Source organism: Centruroides vittatus, unplaced genomic scaffold (genome assembly GCF_030686945.1).
Source record: "Centruroides vittatus isolate TY-2023 unplaced genomic scaffold, ASM3068694v2 contig_449, whole genome shotgun sequence".
NCBI classification, from domain to species: domain Eukaryota; kingdom Metazoa; phylum Arthropoda; class Arachnida; order Scorpiones; family Buthidae; genus Centruroides; species Centruroides vittatus.
This window is the reverse complement of record NW_027122246.1, coordinates 46,063-67,851: the sequence shown is the minus strand read 5'-3', so window position 1 is coordinate 67,851 and position 21,789 is coordinate 46,063. Positions and strand designations below refer to the sequence as shown.

General features: G+C 39.8%; 2 protein-coding genes across 2 annotated transcripts; one reads left to right on the top strand and one right to left on the bottom strand.

Moving 5' to 3' along the window:
- Window positions 1–15,194: 15,194 nt before the first annotated feature.
- On the top strand, window positions 15,195–15,701 carry LOC136977153 (uncharacterized). Its single transcript, XM_067272590.1, has one exon. It carries the CDS (start codon window positions 15,195–15,197, stop codon window positions 15,699–15,701), a length of 507 nt encoding a protein of 168 aa, XP_067128691.1.
- Window positions 15,702–16,890: 1,189 nt separating this feature from the next.
- On the bottom strand, window positions 16,891–18,009 carry LOC136977152 (uncharacterized). The gene has a single exon (XM_067272589.1). It carries the CDS (start codon window positions 18,007–18,009, stop codon window positions 16,891–16,893), a length of 1,119 nt encoding a protein of 372 aa, XP_067128690.1.
- Window positions 18,010–21,789: the final 3,780 nt, after the last annotated feature.

The following is a 21,789-nucleotide window of genomic DNA, read 5'->3' as shown; positions in this document are numbered from 1 at the left end:
CACTATATACTTCATTTTAAGATTGCAGTTTTTTTTCTAATAATTTTCATGAATTTTATCCATCATAATCCTGGAAATAATGTTACGTTAATAAATAATTTTGCTGGTAGAGTTTTAAAAATTATATTTTGTTCAAACACTAATAATAATAATAATGAGATATCACCATTAACTAATATTATTTAGTATAATGTATATACTTTGTTAATGGTAGTCATTAACTTTGTTTTCCTACACCATGGTTGGAGAACCTGTGACATTTTGTGGTTTCTAATGCTAAACAAAATATAGTGTGATAAAATTCAAGACAGCAAAATTAAATCTACATTATGAAAATATATTTTCCATTCTCTACTCCTATAAAATATGTAATTAAGTATAGTTTATGTTATTGGTGCATGTATACTAATATATATATTTATGCAATCTGCAATACATTGTACAGGCTCATTAGGTGTTTCTGAAGTAGGGTGAATCCTTCTAGTTAAAATAGATTGCTCATCTCTGCCCTACAGTCAAGTATAGTTTTCTGCTGAGACATTTAAAATGATTAAGGATTTCATATTCTCCATATCTGTCATGTACAGTGGATATCAGTCTGTGATCATTCTTAGAATAAAAGAGATGAAACAATGCAGTATAGTGTAGTGTGAGATTATTTCTTACCTGAGGTACTGCAATAAAACATGGCAGTTAATGGTTATTTAGAATTTTTGCTTCCTCTGCAGCAGTCATCCAAAATGGTCAGCATCCAATGCTGCAGCAATTGGAAGAAACTGCCTGTTTCATCAGGATTGAAAATGTCATCTGTGCTGTACTTAAATATTGTATCTTATCTGTAGTTCATGCACATGCTATGTGCAATGAAACATCAATGTTTCTCTGCATAAAGATTTTGAGATAATTCCATACTTTTCACAAAATCCCCATAAAAAAAGGAACTGCCCATGAGACAGTGGCATACTTGAACATCTTGAAACCAGATGAAAATAACTTTCTGCACATCCTCAAACTGTGTGCTGTGCATTTTATTCCTCTGGACTCAACATTGGATGTTTTTAACGTTTTTCAACATTGAATGATCTTTTAAAATCATTGGCATCACTCTTTCCATTCTGTCAAACTCCCTTGCAACATCTAATTTTTACTCAGAATCAATCTCTTGTAGAAAGAAGCTTTTTAAACAATAAAAATTGGTTGCATTTTTCCCCTTTGGCATATTTCATTATGAAGTTTGACATGATTAATTTCAGTGACTGATTGATCATAACTACAGCATAGTAAAGTATATTATCCATTTAATACTAAACGATTCATTGAATATAAAACACTTATGTACTTTCTTTTTCTTGTAACTTCCTAGTATCATCTCTGTACTCGTCTTCTTTGGTGGTGGAATTTTTGGCCTATAGTCTGAAAGGTCCTGTCACTGGTGTCATCCATCTTTTATGGGTTTGCACTGAGCACTTCCAGAATATTTTAATATGCGTAACGAATAATCCAGACCATCCACCATACCAACCGTGACCTAAGGCATCTTTTAGACATGCCCCTTTTGTCCAGTCATCTATGGAACTTTATAATCATTTTCATCCAACCCATTCCAGTTGTTTGATATATTGGGAATGTTCAGCATAGTGAAAAACCCTTTGGTATTCTGAAATTTATATTGACAGTTCTTAAGCCAAGTCTTACAGGTGGCCAACTTGGACTTCAAATTGTTTGCTATATTGAGGGGTTATCTGTATGTTTATATGTTTAACAGTAAAAAATAAGCACTCTTTCACTAATACACTTTTTAATGTTCTTTAAAACTATATTGTTTGATTTTAAACAAGTACAACGAATTCAAAAAATAAATTTAAATAGTTTGTTGTCATAGCAATCACAATCATATTAAATTACAAATATTATTAATTACAAGTATTAATTCCTTACAGGTATAGTAAAATATAGTATGAAAATTTTAGCAGAATGAATCTTTATTTATTTAAAACATAAATTTTACAATAATTCATAATTTATAATATGTTTTTACAGTTATCTCTTTTACATTAAGTTTAAATATTCTTTATATATTTAATTTTATTGTGCTTAATTAACATAGGGCTAATTAGTCCAAAATGAACATCCAGACAAATCAAACTCTGAAATTTAAAATTAAAATGGTCTCGGCAATATAAAAGTAAAGTATAGTAGTTTACTGACCACTTATAGATGAAATGTTGCATGCTTTTGTTATAATGGAAATGTTTGTTAAAGGAATGCAGTGACAAAGGTCAATACCAACATTTTCTAAAGGACTATCCCCATTATCAGTTACAGTTACAGGTATTGTAGAGTAGAAAAATAAAAATTTTGTGTGTGGAGCAGATAACCTGAACAATTAAAAAAGAACATTATTTAAAATTGATTCTAAAATATGAATAAATATAGTAATGATTTAAAATAAATGTAATCACTTCCACTTACCAATGAGTTTATTCTCCACAAAATAATTGTCATACATACATGTCACATAGCTGCTGTAGTTGTGTAAAAAGTACGACACAAAAGAAAAACACATACACGTGTTGATCAATTAAAATAAATTTAATTTTGCATTGGAAATAAATGGTACAAATTCTTTATTGATTCCCACTGTTCCTCAGTGTTCGTATTGTAACCGTAATCCACATAGTACAGTTCCGTTACAAATAGTAAACTAATAGAAAGGCATGGAAGTAAGAAGGATTATAGGATAGATGGGTACCCAATTTCTTGGCTGTTGTTGGACGCAGATCCTTGTCCCGACTTATAATGCTCATATGCTCTCACTTAAAATGATGGTTTCTTAGCGTTTTCTTCCAGTAATTGGATTCTCTTCTCTGTGTATTTCTTTTGGCCCTATTCCACAGAGCTTACCAATTTCTCAATCTCGAGGTTCGCAGCCACACGTCTTTCTTCGTTCGTGTCCGGCCCAAGAATGTCCAGTGGAATGTTCCTTTTCTTCTCCAGGCTCGTCGCCGTCTATTGTTTTCTCCTACCTCCTGGTGGGCTATGGGTAAGTTCGAGTTCTCAGAAGTTCAAGACAATAAAACAAAGAAAATTGGAAAGAAGGATAGATTTATAGAAATAGAATATAAATTAAATTAAAAACTATACATAAATAAAGGCGTACAGCCACATACGCCCCCATCGGGAAGGATCAAAGTCCGTGATGGAGTTCGTAATAATCAACTCTCTTCTTCCTAAGATCGTACCGGTCATCACTTTTGGAAACATCCTGGTGTTGCTCATTCAAGTCATGGGTATCTTCTGATTGCGCACCGCGTCTTTGAAATTCCATGGGTATATTTTCTTAGGGCACCTGTTGTCTTTGGTATTGATGCACAACCTCATTTTCTCTGTCATCATCATCAGTGGGATCGGAGTGACGGTTATCTCTGGGTCGGGTGGTCCTTTGCCCTCGATAAACGGTATGTGAGAAATACGGTTTCGGCCAGTTGAAATGTACTATCAGTTTCTTCCCTTCATTGCCTTCATCCAGTACTGCGGTTACTGGGCGTAATATCTTATTGATGCAGAATGGGCCTGAATACTAAGGAGAGAATTTACCAAACTTCCTGCCTTTGTGTTTACGTAATACATATACCCTTTCATGTTTCTAGCATAACATCTTCCACCAGCTCAAAAGCAGTCTGGGATAAAATCCATAAAATCAATGGAAAATATGCTTCTCACTCTCTGTCCATGCTGGAAAGTAATGGCACAATAATCAGTGACATAAAAGGTATTGCTGATTTGTTGGGTGAAACATTTTCGTCTTCATCCAGCAATATTATGTATACAAAGGATTTTCAGGCTTACAAAGTTCAAACTGAAAAACAATATCTAAACTTCCACTCTCCATCTAATGAGGAATATAATGTGCCATTCAGCAGAATAGAACTATGTACAGCAATCTCTCGCTCGGGGAATACTGCTGTAGGCCCAGATAAAATCCATTACAGCATGATTAAAAATCTGTCAGACAATTCCCTTAGTAACCTTCTGAATGTGTTTAACAGAATATGGACAGAATGTATTTTCCCTGACTCTTGGAGGCTATCAATTATTATTCCCATTCCCAAGCCAGGAAAAGACTGCAAGAATCCCTCCAATTATAGACCAATTTCTCTGACTAGTTGTGTCTGCAAACTTTTCGAAGGAATGGTCAACAGACGCCTGATGTTCCTCCTAGAGGAAAAGAACTACTTTTCACCACATCAGAGTGGATTCCGTAGGAACAGAAGTACCACAGACAATTGGTAAACCTTCGCAACATCTGTAAATTCCCGGTAGTCCAAGACTAAGGGCAATTTGCTTTATAACAAAAAAAAACGGCTAAACTACAATACTAAACGCGTGAAGGCAAAATTACAAGGTTTTCTTGATGTAATTTTTTTTTACAACAAAATTCTATCGATCTTCCTGGTTAAACACAAAACTAATCACTGCACCCGGTACAATCCGACTAATACAACAGTCCTGATGTAGTTCGTAAGTGAAAGGTCACTTCCAAAATGTCGATGCAAACGGATAAAAAAATAATATAAATAAAGTTCTACACACTTCCCTTTTGACTTGCCTGTCCACTGCTCTCCTGACGAATCGCACAACCCAAAAGTGATGAGAACAAAGGGGGAACACCTTAAATACACCTCCACAGTGGCTCCCCCTACCGTGGAACATAACCGTTACAAACACAAAAAAATAAATACTAATCAACATGGTGTTGTAACACCACATATCTCCCCCAGAAGAATCATTTACCATTATGAAGACGCCAAAAGTCAATTTTTCTTTCTCTTAGGTTATATGGTCTCGCCTCAGTTTTAGTAAGAGTTTCACTCAGGGTTATTAGAGCATTGATTTGCTGTTAAACTTTTTGCTTCCCATTCACCTGTTCTTCGAATTACGGGAATGTCAGGCAGTTCACTTCCATCCTCGAGGTCGTCCTCCTCGAAGATATTATTTTGTCTATTTTTACTATGGTTCAAATTTCTGTTATTACTCTGTGGGTACCCGTAACACAGTTTTAATCGGTCAACATGAACGGTGTCTTTATCTTTGTGATTACAACCTTCTATTTCATAAGTAGTCGGACCCCGGACGGAAACTATTCTGAAGGGCCCTTTATACTTTGCTCCAAACTTGTTACGCTTCACGCCCTTATTTAGTAACCAAACGCGCTGACCAACCATAAATGTTCTACATTTCCGGTTACGATTTCTATAGCTCCTACTTTTCTTATTAAAATCTTCTGAAAACTTCGATGCATTTTCTCTCAAAACTCGTAATTTGGACATTAGGTATTCTCTATGGTCGTCAAGATCTCTATTTACATCTTCATAATTAATGTCAGGAAGACGGGGGTCAAAACCGTAAAGGAGAAATGCGGGAGAATCGTCGACAGCAGAGTGAGGAGAAGAGTTATAAGCATAGGCAGCGGGATATACTAACTCGTCCCAATCAGCACCGTTATGTTCAGAGGTTTTTGATATGATTTCGATTATCGACTTATTCACCCTCTCGCATACACCATTAGCACAAGGCCGGTATGCAGTGGTGATATTTCTATTAATTTTTAACCACTTACAAACATCCGAGAATAGAGAGGATGTGAAATTCGTACCCCTGTCGGATATTATAGTGTTAGGAACTCCATACCTACACATAATTTTATCGAATACTGCGTCACTCACAGTCAAGGCAGTTTGGTCCTTTAGCGGGCATACTTCTACGAATCTAGTGAAAATATCAATCATCACTAGCAAGAATTTGTTTCCTTTTTTTGTGCAGTTCAGTGGACCTACAATGTCTAGCGCTACCTTCAAAAAGGGAGAAGTAGCAGTCTCATTGGGTTGATAAGGAGCCTGACCCTTATGCATGTTATAACGTTGGCAGGTTTGACAATTTTGTATCACGTCTGCTACCTTTCGTCTTAGGTTTAATATATAGTAATGCCTTTCAATCATTTTGATCGTTTTGTTAATACCTCTATGACCAATGAGGTTATTCTGGTGAAAAGCCCTTATAATATCATTGGTAAGCCCCTTTCCTACACACACCAGGTTCACTTGTTGGTCACGGGTACTATTATGAACAACACGAAACAAGCAATTGTTTACCAATTCAAACCCCAGGGCTTTCCGCTGTTGAGTGAAGTCTCCCTTATCCTTTCTCACCAAGTCACGTTTGATAGGACCAAAATAGTCGTCGTCGTCTTGTGATCTAATGATATCATCTCTGTCAGGAAATTCCCACCTAACTACGTTGATGTTATTGCATTCCTTACGTCTAGAAACACGGGACAGCAGGTCAGCCACTTTATTCTCACTCCCTTTAATATGTCTTACTTCGACGTCGAAATCGCTTACTTCCATGGCCCACCTCATCAAACGCTTGTTTCCATTATTTAAGTTGTTAAGAAAAACCAAGGGTTTATGGTCAGAAAGAATGACAACCTTTTGACCAAGGATTAGATATTTAAAATGCCTAAGGGCAAGGACGATTGCTAGACATTCCTTCTCTATCGTTGAATATTTTAACTCGGCGCCTTGGAACTTCTTACTAAAATAGCCTATGGGAACAAAGCTCATTCCTCTCTTCTGTTCTAACACAGCGGCGGCAGCCTTATCAGACGCATCAGTGTGAATGTAAAAAGGGTGGGTGAAGTCAGGATGGGATAGGAGTGGAGGTTTGGATAAGGCCTCCTTCAAGCCTTCGAAGCTACTTCGGCAACTTTCATTCCAACAAAACTTTTTGTTCCTCTTTGTTAAGTCGATTAGAGGAGCTGCCATTTCATAGAAATTGGGAATAAACTCCCTAAAGAATCCCACAGATCCGAGGAAGCTACGTACACCTTTAGTGTTTTTAGGAGGGTCCATTGTCTTGATCGGATTGATATTCTCAGGATCAGGCCTGATTCCTCTGGAGTCAATTACATGCCCTAGATAACAAATTTCTTTAGCTAAGATCTTACATTTTTTTGGATTCAATTTCAAATCAGCTTCGTGGATTAATTTAAGAACGTCCTTGAGTAAGATTAAGTGTTCTTCTAATGTGGGAGAAAACAGAACAACATCGTCCTGAAAAACGAAACAACTAATGCCGATAAATCTCGCTAATATCTTTGTCATAATATATTGAAAATACCGACCACTATTTTTTCCACCTTGGGGCATCCTGCACAGCTGAAATTTCCCCCATGGGGTAGAGAAGGCAAAAATGTGGCGGATCGATTTATCTAATGGTATTTGAAAGTATCCCGATTTCAAGTCCAAAACGGAAAAGTATTTACTTCCAAAAAACTGAGATAGTATATCATCTATACGAGCCATCGGGAACTCTTGTGGTCTGGTGATCTCATTGACCTTTCTCAAATCGAGGGTCATCCTTATCTCACCGGAACTCTTTGGGACTATATATATTGGGGAGTTCCATTCGGAATTGCTTTCTTCGCAAATGCCTGCTCTAAGAAACTCATTAATTTTCTTTTTTAATGCCGGTAGATGCACATGTGGTATCCGATACTGTCTGACGTTAATGACCTTCCCCGACTCAATCTCAACCTTATGACTGAACTTCGTAGTGCCAGTTAATTCAGAGACATTATCTACAAAGCAATTTGGATAACTTTCTAAGATCCTTACTACTTCCGCCTTAGTACCTTCTTCCACGTGACTCAGGTCAATGTTGCTTTTAACATTACTCTCGCTAGTGTTTATGGTCAGGGTGACAGTCTCGTGCCTTTGGTAATCATGATCATAATTGCTAAAGTCTATGTTAGTAATAAGGGCCCTATGATGACATAAGAAATCCATGCCAAGGATGATATCATAATTTAAACCTTTTGGGAAAGCCAAACTGGGCACTTCCAACTTGATACAGTCATGATCATTGAAGTGGCATTGAATAATCACGGCCTCACTACTCTGCAACTGTGTGCCGGTTATACCCCTCATAGTGGTATCCATGCTAATTACCCAATGGTTGTTCCTTTGCTTCAATCTCCTCGTTAGGCTGCTATTAATTATGGATCTTTCAGCACCAGTGTCAATTAGGCAATCTACACCTAACATACCAATTCGTCCCTTGATCGTTGGAACATTACTCTTAGATAGTTCAGAATTATTGGCCAAATTTAAGACAACATAACGATCACTTGGTTGGCCGTCCACGTGATCTTCATTTAGTTTAAATCCTTATTATTCTTGCACCATTTTGCTAAATGTCCAACCTTCCCACATGCAAAGCATTTACGTTCCCGCGTCCTATTTTCATAATTATTATTTTTCTTAACAAATTCCGATAATGATGCAATCGACTCGCAAAGGGTCTGAATTTGTTTTTCCATTTTGTTTAAGCGATCGTTTTGTTCGAGTTCCCCTTTTTTTTTATCTGGTTCACGTTCGTAATTCATAAAGACATGGTTATTCCCCTTTTGGCTGCACATCCTCACAACCTCCTCCTCTTCCTCAGCTATCTCTATACATTGATCAAGGGTGCTTGGTTTCCTCTGTAGAACTTGTCTACGAATTGATGCGTTTAGTCCCTTTCCAAAGCAATCTCTGACAGTATTGTCCCGTAAAGTGACCAAATTTGAATTACGAGCCACAGCACGAGCGAATAGAGTTTTTAATCTAATGGCATATTCACAAACACGCTCGCTTCCCTTTTGTGTTATAGTTAGGACCTGCTCAAATGGATCCGAGAAGTTTTTCTGCCTATCGAAGCATTTGATTAACCCTTCTTTAACCGTAACAAAAGTTGATTGCCCTTGTTCCTTTAAATCGAAGAATACGGATAAAGGCTCACCTTTTAATCTCGCTTGTAAGACGGTTAGTTTTACCTTTTCTTCCCATCCTGCTAATTCGGCTACACTTTCGATGGTCTGAAAGAATCTCTGAATGTTCAAGGTGTCCCCAGGGGAATTGGAGAAGCAAGGGATCATACCCATAAATCCCGTAACGACTGGTACAATACTCGTATCAACATTGCCGTTACTTGAAGTCGCACCTCCAGTTTCTTCCATTATTATCCAAAAATTTAACGCCACAAAACAAAAATATTGACAGTACGAGGTAAGAACCACCTTAACACAATTCGATCCTGTCGCGGACGCCAATGTAAATTCCCGGTAGTCCAAGACTAAGGGCAATTTGCTTTATAACAAAAGAAAAACGGCTAAACTACAATACTAAACGCGTGAAGGCAAAATTACAAGGTTTTCTTGATGTAATTTTTTTTTACAACAAAATTCTATCGATCTTCCTGGTTAAACACAAAACTAATCACTGCACCCGGTACAATCCGACTAATACAACAGTCCTGATGTAGTTCGTAAGTGAAAGGTCACTTCCAAAATGTCGATGCAAACGGATAAAAAAATAATATAAATAAAGTTCTACACACTTCCCTTTTGACTTGCCTGTCCACTGCTCTCCTGACGAATCGCACAACCCAAAAGTGATGAGAACAAAGGGGGAACACCTTAAATACACCTCCACAGTGGCTCCCCCTACCGTGGAACATAACCGTTACAAACACAAAAAAATAAATACTAATCAACATGGTGTTGTAACACCACACATCTATACGCGAAGCGTTTATTAGACGACAGCACTTAGTGTCTGTGTTTTTCGATATAGAGAAGGCTTATGATTGCTGCTGGCGATATGGAATACTTCCGTGATCTTCATGAATTTGGACTGCGGGGTAATCTGCCAATTTTTATAAAAAACTTCTTGCAGAATCGAAGATTCCAAGTCAGGATGGGCAACACTTTGTCTAGGCCTTTCACACAAGAAGAGGGTGTTCCTCAAGGTTCTATTCTGAGTGTGACTCTGTTCCTAATCAAAATTAATAGCATAGCTAAGTGTCTTCCTCCCAGTGTGAAACACTCCTTGTATGTGGATGACTTTCAGATCTCCTGTCAGTCTACTAACATGAGTTTTATTGAAAGACAACTGCAAACCTCCCTAAATCGCATTGACAATTGGTCCAAGATCAATGGTTTCAGTTTTAACGTAGAGAAGACCTCGTGCATTCACTTTTGCCGAAGGCGTGGTTTGCACCTGGACCCTGAAATTCACCTAAATGGGGTTAAAATCCCAATGGTCAATGAAGCAAAATTTTTGGGTGTCGTGTTTGACCAAAAATTGACGTTTTTGCCACACTTGCGCAATTTGAAGAGTAGATGTTTAAAATCTCTGAACCTTTTAAAGGTATTATGCTGCTCATCCTGGGGAGCAGACAAATGTTCGATGCTCAGGATATATAGAGCCCTCGTTCGCTCTAAGCTGGATTATGGATGTGTTGTTTATGGCTCTGCGCAAGAATCTACTCTTCGGATGCTGGATCCAATCCACCATCAAGCATTGCGTTTGTGCACTGGTGCATTTCGAACTTCTCCTGTTCAAAGTTTGTACGTGGATGCTTATGAGCCTCCACTATCTCTCAGGAGAGAGCAGTTGTCTTTGTTCTATTACATTAAACAGAAATCTCTGGCTAAACCTTCAGTTTATTGTAGAGTATCAGATACTCAGCTGAAAAGATTATTTACAGCTCGCCCAAGTTGTGTCCCTACATTTGACATTAGAATGGAGAATGTAAGCAGCACGATTGACCTGGACACAAGCAACATTTCACAGGTCGAGGTCGATAATATATCACCTTGGTCAACTCCTGTGATAACTGTTGACATTAGCTTAAAGCAGTTTCCTAAGGAATCCACCCCGGACTACATCTATAGACAGCACTTTGCAGAAATTCAACACTATGACAGGAATTTAATTCCTATTTATACTGATGGATCGAAATCGGTTGATTACGTTGGCTCAGCCTTTGTCTGCCAGGATGAGATCGTGGCAGAACAAATTGCATCGAATTCTTCCATCTTTACTGCAGAGTTGCAGGCTATTTATCTAGCCTTAAAATATGTAATTAGGAAAGGTCATCGTCGCTGTGTTATTTACACTGACTCAGTCAGTGCACTTCAGGCTTTGATCTCACATGAACCTAGTTCTCACTCTATAGTGATTAAAATTCGCAAACTGTTTTGCCATCTTATTGCAAGTAATATTTTTGTAAAATTTTGTTGGGTCCCAGGCCATGTAGGTATAAGAGGGAATGAAGAAGCTGACGCAGCTGCAAAGTCAGCAAGTCCTCCTCAGCATACAATGTTTATTGAAGGAGGTGACTTGAAGCTAGTCGTTAAAAAACGACTAGCAGAGAGATGGCAAAATGTGTGGAACGAACAAGTCCACAATAAACTTTACGAGATCAAACCTATAATAGAAAATTGGACACACAACAAACAGTATGACAGGAGATCCGAGGTCATTCTTACTCGTTTGAGAATTGGACACACTCGACTGACTCATCAATACCTTCTGACGGGTGATGACCAGCCTGTGTGTCAGTATTGCAATTGTACTGTAAGCGTTAAGCACATACTGAGCAATTGCACTGCTTCTGAAAGGATTCGTAGGCAGCATTTTGGAAATGCAAGTTTTAAAGAGATTTTGGGCCAGAGGCCAAATGTTGATAAATTACTGAACTTTCTAAAAGTTACAAATATTTATAAACAGATTTAGTTGTTTGTTTATTTTATATTTACACCTTGTTACTATATACATTTTAATTGTTATTTATTTTTGTTATCGGTTCTATGTTTTTTGTTTTTTTCAGTTGTTTTATTTTGTTATATTTTATTCTATTTATTATTGTTATTTATGTATACCATGTGTTGTGGCGCAGCTTGGCCTGTGTTGCCTTTGTGCCAAAAAAACTATTACCAACCAACTAACCAACCAACCAACCAACCGAGGTTGCTGTTCGCCATAGGAGGGTTTTAGTCTGTTCACGTGCACAGTGTCTGTGTTCTTCTTATTACAACCCTCCACCCTATAAGTAGTTGGGTCCACCTGGCGTAAGATGCGAAAGGGCCCCAAGTAATTTGGTGAAAACTTATCTCTCTTCACCCCCTTTTTCATAACCCACACCTTCTGGCTTTCCTTGAAACTTATTAGAGTTCTTCCCTTATTCACAGGGTCACGATTTCTCCTTTGTCGGGACTCTGCACGCCTTTCAGACACTTCACGAATGGCGCGTTACTTGGTCATGAGGAATGACCTTTGTTCGTCGGTCGTCATGCTATCATGCGTTGGCTCCACAGTAGGGGTCCGTGGATTTATACCAAAGAGAAGGAAGTACAGGGATTCATCGAGAGCAGAGTGATGAGCGTTGTTATGTGCAAAGCAGGCTCGCGGAATCAAATCGTCCCATTTGACGTCATTATTATTGCTGGACTTCGATATCATTTCTATAAGAGTCTTGTTTGCCTGCTCGCACATACCATTCGCACACAGTCTATAAGCAGTTGTGACATTCCGTTTTATACCCAGCCATTTGCAACAATCTGCAAATAAAGTTGACAAGAAGTTGGTTCCCCTATCAGACATTATTACATCAGGTACCCCGTATCTACATATAATTTGATCAAAGATGATATTGCTGATAAACCAGGTGCTTTGGTCCTTCAAGGGGTATGCTTCCATGAACCAGGTACGTACATCAACTACTACTAAATGAACTGATTCTCTCTTTTTGAGGTCTTAATCGGTCCTATTATGTCTATGGCAATCTTCTGGAAGGGGATACTTGACCCTTCGTTAACCTGGAGGGGGGCCTTACCCTTATGAACGTTATATCTTTGGCAACTCACACAATTCTTAACAACTTCCTCCAAACCTCTTTACCTCCCTAATGAAGTAGGCTCTCTCGACTAATTTTAGTGTTTTAAACACGCCCCAATGACCAGTCAGTTGGTTTTCATGGATAACGCGCACTAGCTTTTTCGCTATAGCTTCACCTACACATGTTCTATTAACGTGCTTATTACGGGCCCTCCAATAGAAGCTTTTGTACAGGCAGTCATCCATTAAGGTGTAGTTATAGGAGTTAATTTCATGATTATCACTCTGCAGCAGGTCTCTTTTTATGGGACCAAATGTGCTATCTGTATTCTGTGATTCTCTGATCTCGACCTTACTGGGGAGTCTATGATCGCTAGTGTCGAACTCGATATGATTAACGCTGTCTACACTACGAGAGGGAAAATCGGCGACATTATCAACCCCTTTTACATTGCGTACCTCGATGTCATAGTCTGCTAATTCCATAACCTACCTGGTGAGGCGGCGACTTACATTTTGGATGTTCCCCATGAAGATTAGGGGCTTATGACCTAATATTAAATATTTGAAGTGCCTCAGGGAAAGAAGGATAGCCAGACACTTTTTTTCTATCATAGAATAATTGCATTCTGCGCCATGGAACTTTCTACTGTAGAAGCCTATAGGTGCCCATTTATCACCAGATTTTTGTTCCAGGATCGTTGCTGCAGCTTGGTCAGAAGCATCTGTATGCAGGTAGAATTCCTTGTTAAAGTCGGGAACGGCTAAGGTGGGGGCCTTTGATATAACTTGTCTTAGCTTTTCTCAACTCTCCTGGCAGCTACCATTTCAATGGAACTTCCTGTTTTTTTTTTTTTTTTTGTTAATTCGGTGAGGGCGATGCTAATTTAGAAAAAGAAGGGATGAAATTTTGGAAAAACCCCACCATCCCTAAAAAACTGCACACGTCCTTAATGCTGGTGGGGGGTTTTATATTTTTTATTGCACTAACGTTCTCTGGGTCTGGTGTTATTCCTTCCTTGACAATAATGTGCCCTAAATATCTCACCCTGCTTGCTAACAATTGGCATTTTTCTGGGTTCAGGCTAAAGCCTTCGTCTCTCAAGGTCCTTATCACCTGCTCAAGGAGGTCCAAATGGTCATTTAAGTTTTTCGAAAATAGCACAATGTCATCCTGGAAGACATAGCAACTATTTCTGATGTACCTAGCGAGGATCTTTGTCATCACATATTGAAAGTAGCGCCCACTATTTTTTCACCCTTGAGGCATCCTGCACAACTGGTATTTCCCCCATGGCGTTGAAAAAGCATAGACATGTCTTATAGCCGGATCTAAGGGAATTTGGAAGTACGCAGCCTTCAGGTCTAGGACGGAGAAAAACCTATTTCCTTCGAGCTGATCCAAAATATTATCAATTTTCGCCATGGGGAATATATGCGGTTCGGTCACCTCGTTAACGTTTCGTAGATCCAGAGTCAATCTTATCTCCCCCGATTCCTTTGGTACTACGTGCAAAGGGGAGTTCCAGGGTGACGCACTTTCTTCGCATATGCCAGCTTCGACAAGAACATCTATTTTCCTTTTTAATGCAGGCAAATAACTATAACGTATCCAGTACTGCCTCATGTTAAGCCTAATTATATATTCACTAATCAGCTCCTTTCCACTCTGCCTAATGTTTAACAATTGATCTAGTAGGCCTTTCCCTTTATCTTTACGCTTTTCAAAGCATTTTATCAAATCTTGCTTTATCTCCTCAAACGTTCGTGCCCCTCGATGTGGGTTCCTGTTCGTGGTGAGGGGACTTCCCAGAGATGGTTTAGAAACTTTTTTTTTCCATTTCTGGGATCTGAACGCCCACCCACGTGTTTGTTGTGCGTGGTGTCCTGTATGCCGGAAAGGGGTATCCTGGTAGTTGAGGGGCAACATAACGTCCCCAACACACTGCTTTGGCCCCTGCTTCGGATAAACGGGAGGCTCAAATCAGGCTTCGTTTGAGTCAATCAGCTGGTCGCTGAGTCATTTCTGACCTCGGCCTGGAGTCAACCAATTCATGCAGACCGGGCAGACACGTCAGACAAGATGTGCTCTTCCTGACTGCATTGTGAGGGTATAGCTTTTGGGAAACCCTGGTGTGACGGTCTATGGGAGTCTCCCATGTGACGGCATCCCCTTGTTGGGCCCCATGGTGGGTGGGGTCACTAGGAGCTGAAAATAAATACTTAAATATGGATTTTAAAAAGCAAAAACAAGCATACACAAAAGAAACGACCAAAGAAAAGACCTCCAGCCAACCTGCTTACTTAAGAGCGAGGGGTTTTTCTCCAGTTGCATGCACTAAGTGTTTTCCTTTTTTGATTCAAAAACTATTCGAATCAATTATCGGGCATTTAAAAAAAATTCAAAAATTGAGGTCAGGGGATCTACTAGTAGAAACAGCCTCTCCTCAACAAACAACAAAGCTTTTGACAATGAACACTCTTGGAGACATGGGAATATTGGTCACATCACACAGAAGTTTGAAATTATCACGTGGTGTGATATCTGAGTTTGACTTGATGTCTGAAGACGAATCAGACATTTTGATTGGCCTCTCAGACCAAGGTGTCACTTCTGTCCGATGCATTTCGATTCGTCGAGACGGCAAGTTGATACCCACAAAACATTTGATTTTCACGTTCAACAACCTGACGTTGCCATCCTTTGTTACAGCAGGATATCTGCACTGCGCAGTTTGTCCATATATTCGAAATCTGCTGCGTTGCTATAAATGCCAGCGATTTGGACATTCTCAGACATCTTGCCAAGGCAAAAGCTTATGTTCACAGTGTGGAACAGAAGGTCACAACAGTACTGAATGTAAAAGTACTTCACACTGTGTGAACTGCAAAGATGCCCATCCTGCCCACTCCCAGAAATGCCCTGCATGGCAAAGAGAAAAAGAAATTCAACAAGTAAAAACTGTTAAAAACATATAATATTTAGAGGCTCGTTGCATGGTCACTCCAAGTGCACCTTTGCAACAAAAGACATTTGCTGCTGTGTTGAAATCTACTAATACATGTCGGGTTCAAACAGATATTTCTGTCTCTGCAAGTGAATCTCTTACGCGCCATGCAAAATGCTTATTGATTTCATCTACACAATCAGAAGAAAAGGATATCACAAAGACTAAAACCTCTAAGTAAATCAGGGGTAACAACCAGAAATGTGGGTTCTAAAAAAGCCAGTAAGAACCCACTTAACAAACAAAGAGTGAAAGCAGTCCTCTCTAAAGTTTCAAAAAAATCAGAAGCTCAATCTGTGAGTGAGTTTTCTGACATATCCGACGAAGAGCCTAATACGGAGGTTACAAAACCAATGTCACCTCCAAAAGAGAGACCCCCTGTTAAATTAAAGAGGGATACTCTCGCAAAGAATGCTGCCTCAAACACATAATGGATTATAAAATAATCCAATGGAACTGTCATGGTTTCTGCAACAACTTCTCTGATATTTTATTATTTTTATTTTTTGTATAGGTAAGTAGGCTGTCTATTGACTTAGCCTGAGAGGAAGGAAGAGAGGGGTAGGGGTAGTATAGGGGGGGAGAAAGAGAGTGAAAGGAAGGGTGAATGGGATCTTAAGAGTGATCAGCATCGCAATTATTAGAAAAACAAAATAGGAAGGGTACAATTTGCCAATTTGGCGGGAAGAGAACAAGGTATTAGGTAAAATTACAAATATACGTAAAATTACAAATATACATATACACAATTTGATACAACATACAGATCAATGCCTAGTGTTTGAGGAATTTGTTTGAAAAATGCTACAATTATTTACAAAATTAATTAGGAGATGAATCGCTTCTTTATTTGTACACAAATAGTCAAGATTTGGGGGCCATTGTTGCCCGTTGTTTATGCAGTGGCTGAAAAGTTTGTAGCGTTCTGAGTCCAGATTTGGGCAGTGAAGGAGGTAGTGGAGGGAATCCCCTTTACAAGCGTTGTCACAATCACAGCTGTCGTCGTCACGTTTGCCAAAACGGGTGAGGTACGCTGGGAAATTTTCGTGACCTGTTATGCACTGAGTTATACTGTAAGTTGGGTAAAAATGGCGAAGCCTTTGGCGGTCTTTGACTGAAGGGAGAAAGCTATAAGTGATCCTTCCCGTGGTAGAGTCTTTTTATTCTTTTTGCCATTCGTTCATGATTTTATCATATATAAGACTTTTTACGAGAGTGATCGGTACTTTATTAAAAGATGGTGTGACATTTAGGGTTGCAACTTCCTTAGCCAGAGCATCTGCCCTCTCGTTACCGCTTATTCTGCTGTGGCCAGGAATCCAGTTAAAACTGATGTTCCTTTTTTTGTGCAGATTGTTGGCAAGGCGACAGACCTTAATTCCTGCTGCCGTCTGTTTATTTGTACCATTAATAACATTTAGCACATATCTGCTGTCTGTAAAAAAGTCTATGTTATCCTGGTACTTCCTGGGGTGTTTGGTGATGGCAATGAGTGCCTGCTGCATAGACCAAAGCTCAGCCTGGTTATTTGAGCAGTGCTTTCCAAGTTTGTGATACTCTTCTTTACTGGTTGTATTAGTGACGGTGTCTCGGATGGTGAAGGCCACTCCAGTCCCTTTGTCATTCTTTGCACCATCAGTAAACACATGCCACCTGGCATGGTTTGTGATAGTTTTATAAAGGAGGTTGATCGACATAGTGTCACTGTTAGCTGGGTGATGGTGATACTTCATTTTAGAGGATTGACTGTCTAAACCATAAGTTTGTATCATTTGAATCATGTCTTTGCAGTTGTGATAGAAGTCGTTCTGGGTAATAATTTGGGCACTGTCTGACTCACTAATGTTTAGGTCTTCATTTTGGATATTCCATATCCAGTTAATGTATTTTATCTTTAGATGGATAGGAACGAGATTAGCCATAACCAGAAGGGCATCTGTCGGGGTTGTCCTGTAAGCCCTACAGATGCGGATTGCAAAGTCCCTTTGCACAGAAAGTAGCTTTCTTTTTACATGTACTAAGTTCGCTTTTCCACCCCATATTTGGGCGGCATAGAGTAGTGCCGGTTCAATGGCTTCTTTATAAATGAGGCGACAGTGTTTGGGGCTCAGACCGCAGGTATTTCGCGCAATGTGGTGGAGCTGGTTAGACTTTTGTCTGATTTTTTTACATATTTTGTCAATGTGGCCCTTCCAACTTAATGTCGGATCCAGACCGACGCCCAAGTAGTTGAGTTCAGAGGTTATCTTGATTTTGTGTTTGTCTATGTATAGGCACATAGGCCTCTGCAATTGTTTTCTTTTGTTCCTCCTTGTACAGATTAAAGCCCTACATTTAGAGTAATTAATGGGGAGCTTTTTCGTGAGCTCCAGTCACCTATTTCTTTTAGTATCTTATTTCCCATAGCCTGGAGGGTGTTACAGTTCTGGTGTCGTAGCATAATGAGAGTGTCATCTGCGAATCCTTGTAAACAAGTGTTTTCTGTGGCTGGGATTGTGATCAGTAGATCATCGTATGCAAGATTCCAGATTCCTGGGCCGCTCCGGCTGCCCTGGGTACAGCCCCTACTCACATTATGGATCACTTGTATGTTGTTCAGAAAAAACCCTGCTTTGCGATCAGTCAAATAGCTGTTCAACAGTTGGAAAATATTGCCAGGGCATTTAACATCTCTCAGCCTTTGTTTTACTGATGGCCACCACAAATTATCAAATGCTTCCTTGTAGTCGATACTTATAACTAGGGCGTGGTTGTCATGGTGCCATGCTTTGTTGATAAAATTGGTGACATTTTTGATCGCTAGGATGGTTGAACTTCCAGGTCTGAAACCATACTGCCTACTGTTCATGTAATTTTTATTGGCCAAGTGCCAGTTGATCCATCCGATCAGTAGCCCATCAAGAATTTTCCCCAATACCGGCAGAAGACTGATCGGACGGTAGTCCTTCTCTTCTTTAGGCTCTTCGATTTTATTAATAAATTTAATACTGGCTACTTTTCACTTGTCTGGAAAATACCCGGTCTGGAGGCAGCCATTAAACAGAAAGACAAAGGCTATGGGGATTTCCTTAAATGCCTCCTTGACCATTTCTGCGGTTACGCCGTCAAGGCCAGGGGCTTTACGGTTCGCTAGGGTGTTTATAGCTCTTCTGACTTCCGGAAAGGAGAACCAATTGTCTGCCACTTCTGTATAGTGACTGTTGGCGGCTGTTCTAATGGTTTGGTGATGAGTTGTGTCTGTCGTCTCGTCATCCGGTGGGAAATGGAACTGGAGGAGCTTTTTGATGTTGTCTCTGATGTCATAATTTTGAATTGTAGATTGGCTAGTGGTGATGTTAGGGAGGTCAGCTCTCTTGTTTCTTTTGAAAGCTATTTTGTAGGGTTGACCCCAAGGATCCTGATTAGGTTTATCGCGGAAGGTTCTCCACGCCTCAGTCCGAGTCCTGTTTATTAGCGTCTTGTAGGACCTAAGTGCAGTTGCATAGGCCTTACCTTTATTGTTGCGTTGATGTGTATCTACTTCCCTGAGCCACTTCCTTCTTAATTTTCTTATCGTCTTTTTCTCGGCTTTCAAGTTGTTGTTCCACCAGTGTGTTGCTTTTTTACAAGCTTTTATGATTGAAGCTCTTTGTTGGGCGAGCTGTAGGGAGGAAGTGATGTGATCCACATAGCGGTCTATTTCATGTCTGTTTGTAAGTTAATGAAAGTTGTGGTTCCTCCATTCCTGTGCGAAAACCATGTTAAATAAAGTCCAATTTGTGTGTTTCCTGTAGTAAGGCTCATCTGTAAGGCTCAATGTTTTGTATTTCCGTTAAAATGTAGCGATGATCGCTTGCTGAATCGGTGGTCAGTGTGCTGCAGCTTATAACTCTACTCCCCATGCTGGTCGGGGCAAGGCAAACATCTGTCCACCCCCTGCCACGATCAGTCTGAAAAGTGGGGAGGTCGGAGGTATTTAAAGAAAGTCCGTCCATTTCACCCAGGAAATCTTGCATTAATCCCCCTCTTGCATTCTCCTCCTCATGATACCATAAGGAGGATTTTGCATTGCAGTCCCCTGCGATTATGAATTTAGTACCTTCAAGTTCTTTAGCAACCTTACTTAGTTCATTGACACACTCAGTGTCATTGTCAAAAGGAGAAAAGTATACACAGACTATGTAGTCCAACGGTCCATTTTGAAGGGCTGCAGTGGTAATCCTGTTGGTGGACAGTCCCGGGACCAATACAGCATTTATACTTGTGTTCCGGATTATAATTCCACATTTTGATCTTTCTGTGGCTGGCTTGTGGTTTAAAACCTTTTAAGAACCGAAGCACACAATGTCGTTGTTTATAGTGTATGGTTCTTGGATTAAGATGATATCGATGTCCATTTGGTTAGCTGTGTGAACTAAGAGAGAACATGCCGCTTGGCTCTTTTGGGTATTTATTTGCAGAATTTTGTAGCTTTGATTGAACATTGCGGGAATGAGGACAGCAAGCGGGAGTGAGTAAGTATTATTGCTCATAGATTGTCTGTTTAACTAAGATCCTTTTATACTTCTGTAGTATTGGGCATGAGGAGGAGTAGGCATTGTGGTTAGTGTAGAGTTTGTGGTCTTCCTTTTCGTTTTTATTAGCCTTATGACAATTTGTACATTTTGGCTCTTCTCTTTGATACTGGCAGTCTTTGTATTTGTGCCGTCTCGCACAGTGACTGCATCTTTCTGATGAGTCGCAGGAATTCGCCATATGCCCGTACCCAGTGCATTTGTAACATCTGTGGACTGACACATAGTCATTAACAATCAGGGAGCTCCAGCCATAGCTTAAATATTTTAGGCGAACTAGTATGTTTCTTAGCCCTGGAGATATCTCCATTACTACGTGTCTATGTTCTTCTCTTGTCTTAGACTGAATTGTATGTGTTACTTTTATATCCTTGATAAAGTTTTCTAGGGACAGCTTTTCCCAAATTTCCTCGTTTTGTTCATAGATACTATGTAATAGCGTAGTCTTATCCTCCGTCTGGGGGACATTTAAAATAATTATCCTTGGTTTTTTCAGCCTTGGGGTGGTTAATTTTACCTTATTGTTAACTTCCGGTATTTTCTCTATTGCCTCCTTTAGATTACCCAGATCACGGGCTGTCTTGACCCGGACTTTGAGACTTCCACTAGGGAGGGTCTGAATGGATTTCACCCCTATGTTTAGGGATCTAGGATCTATGTTTTCGTGGAGGGAATCCATGACCTCTTCAGGGCACATTTTTTCCCCCTCCGCTGTTTCAATGGGCTCTATGATCAAATCCTTATCAAGGTTTTGATCAGAGACGTTGCTTACTACTTCTGCGATCATAGTGGTAGTTTGGCTGCAATTAGATTTCCCTGTTTTCACTATACTGGCATAGCTTTCTGTATCGACTTGCGGTTTGGATCGTAAGGCGAGTAACATCCCGTACAGGCTATTGGCCGCAGCATACATTTTCGTAGCCGCTTTTCGCACGTTTTTGCGGCCCTTGTTAGTTATGGAGCCCTGTGAGTTAGATGGAAAAGTTTCCATAATAATGTTTAAATTAGCAGCAAGTTGTTCAAAGAGGTTCTTTTCTGGGAAGGCCATGTTGAATTTCACTGAAGAATAACAAAATAAGGACCAGATGAAGGAAACGCCGAACAGCTACGATCGCCGATCTGCTGGAAAAGCTCAAAACACGTGTACGCCGAACGGCTATCCAGGTAGAAAAATACCCGATGATAAAACCTACTATCCAAAGGGTGGAGGGTGTAACATTAGAGGTTCGCCGCACCAAGGGAGTGATTAAAAGTTCAAACGTAGAAGCACCACGAGACCAACGCCGAGTGGCTGGATGACGCCGAACAGCTGCCACGTGGGTGTCGAGTCCTTTGTCTCACAGGCGAAAAATAAACTTAAGTTTGCCGGAGAACTATTGGTCGTACATTAACTAAATTTATATACATACTGCCTATTAACAGAGGCTACAAGAAAACGTATATTTTAGGCACCGGAAGTAGCGGGGGCGCCAAATGGGGCCCTTACAAAGTCTAAGAGTTCCAGCG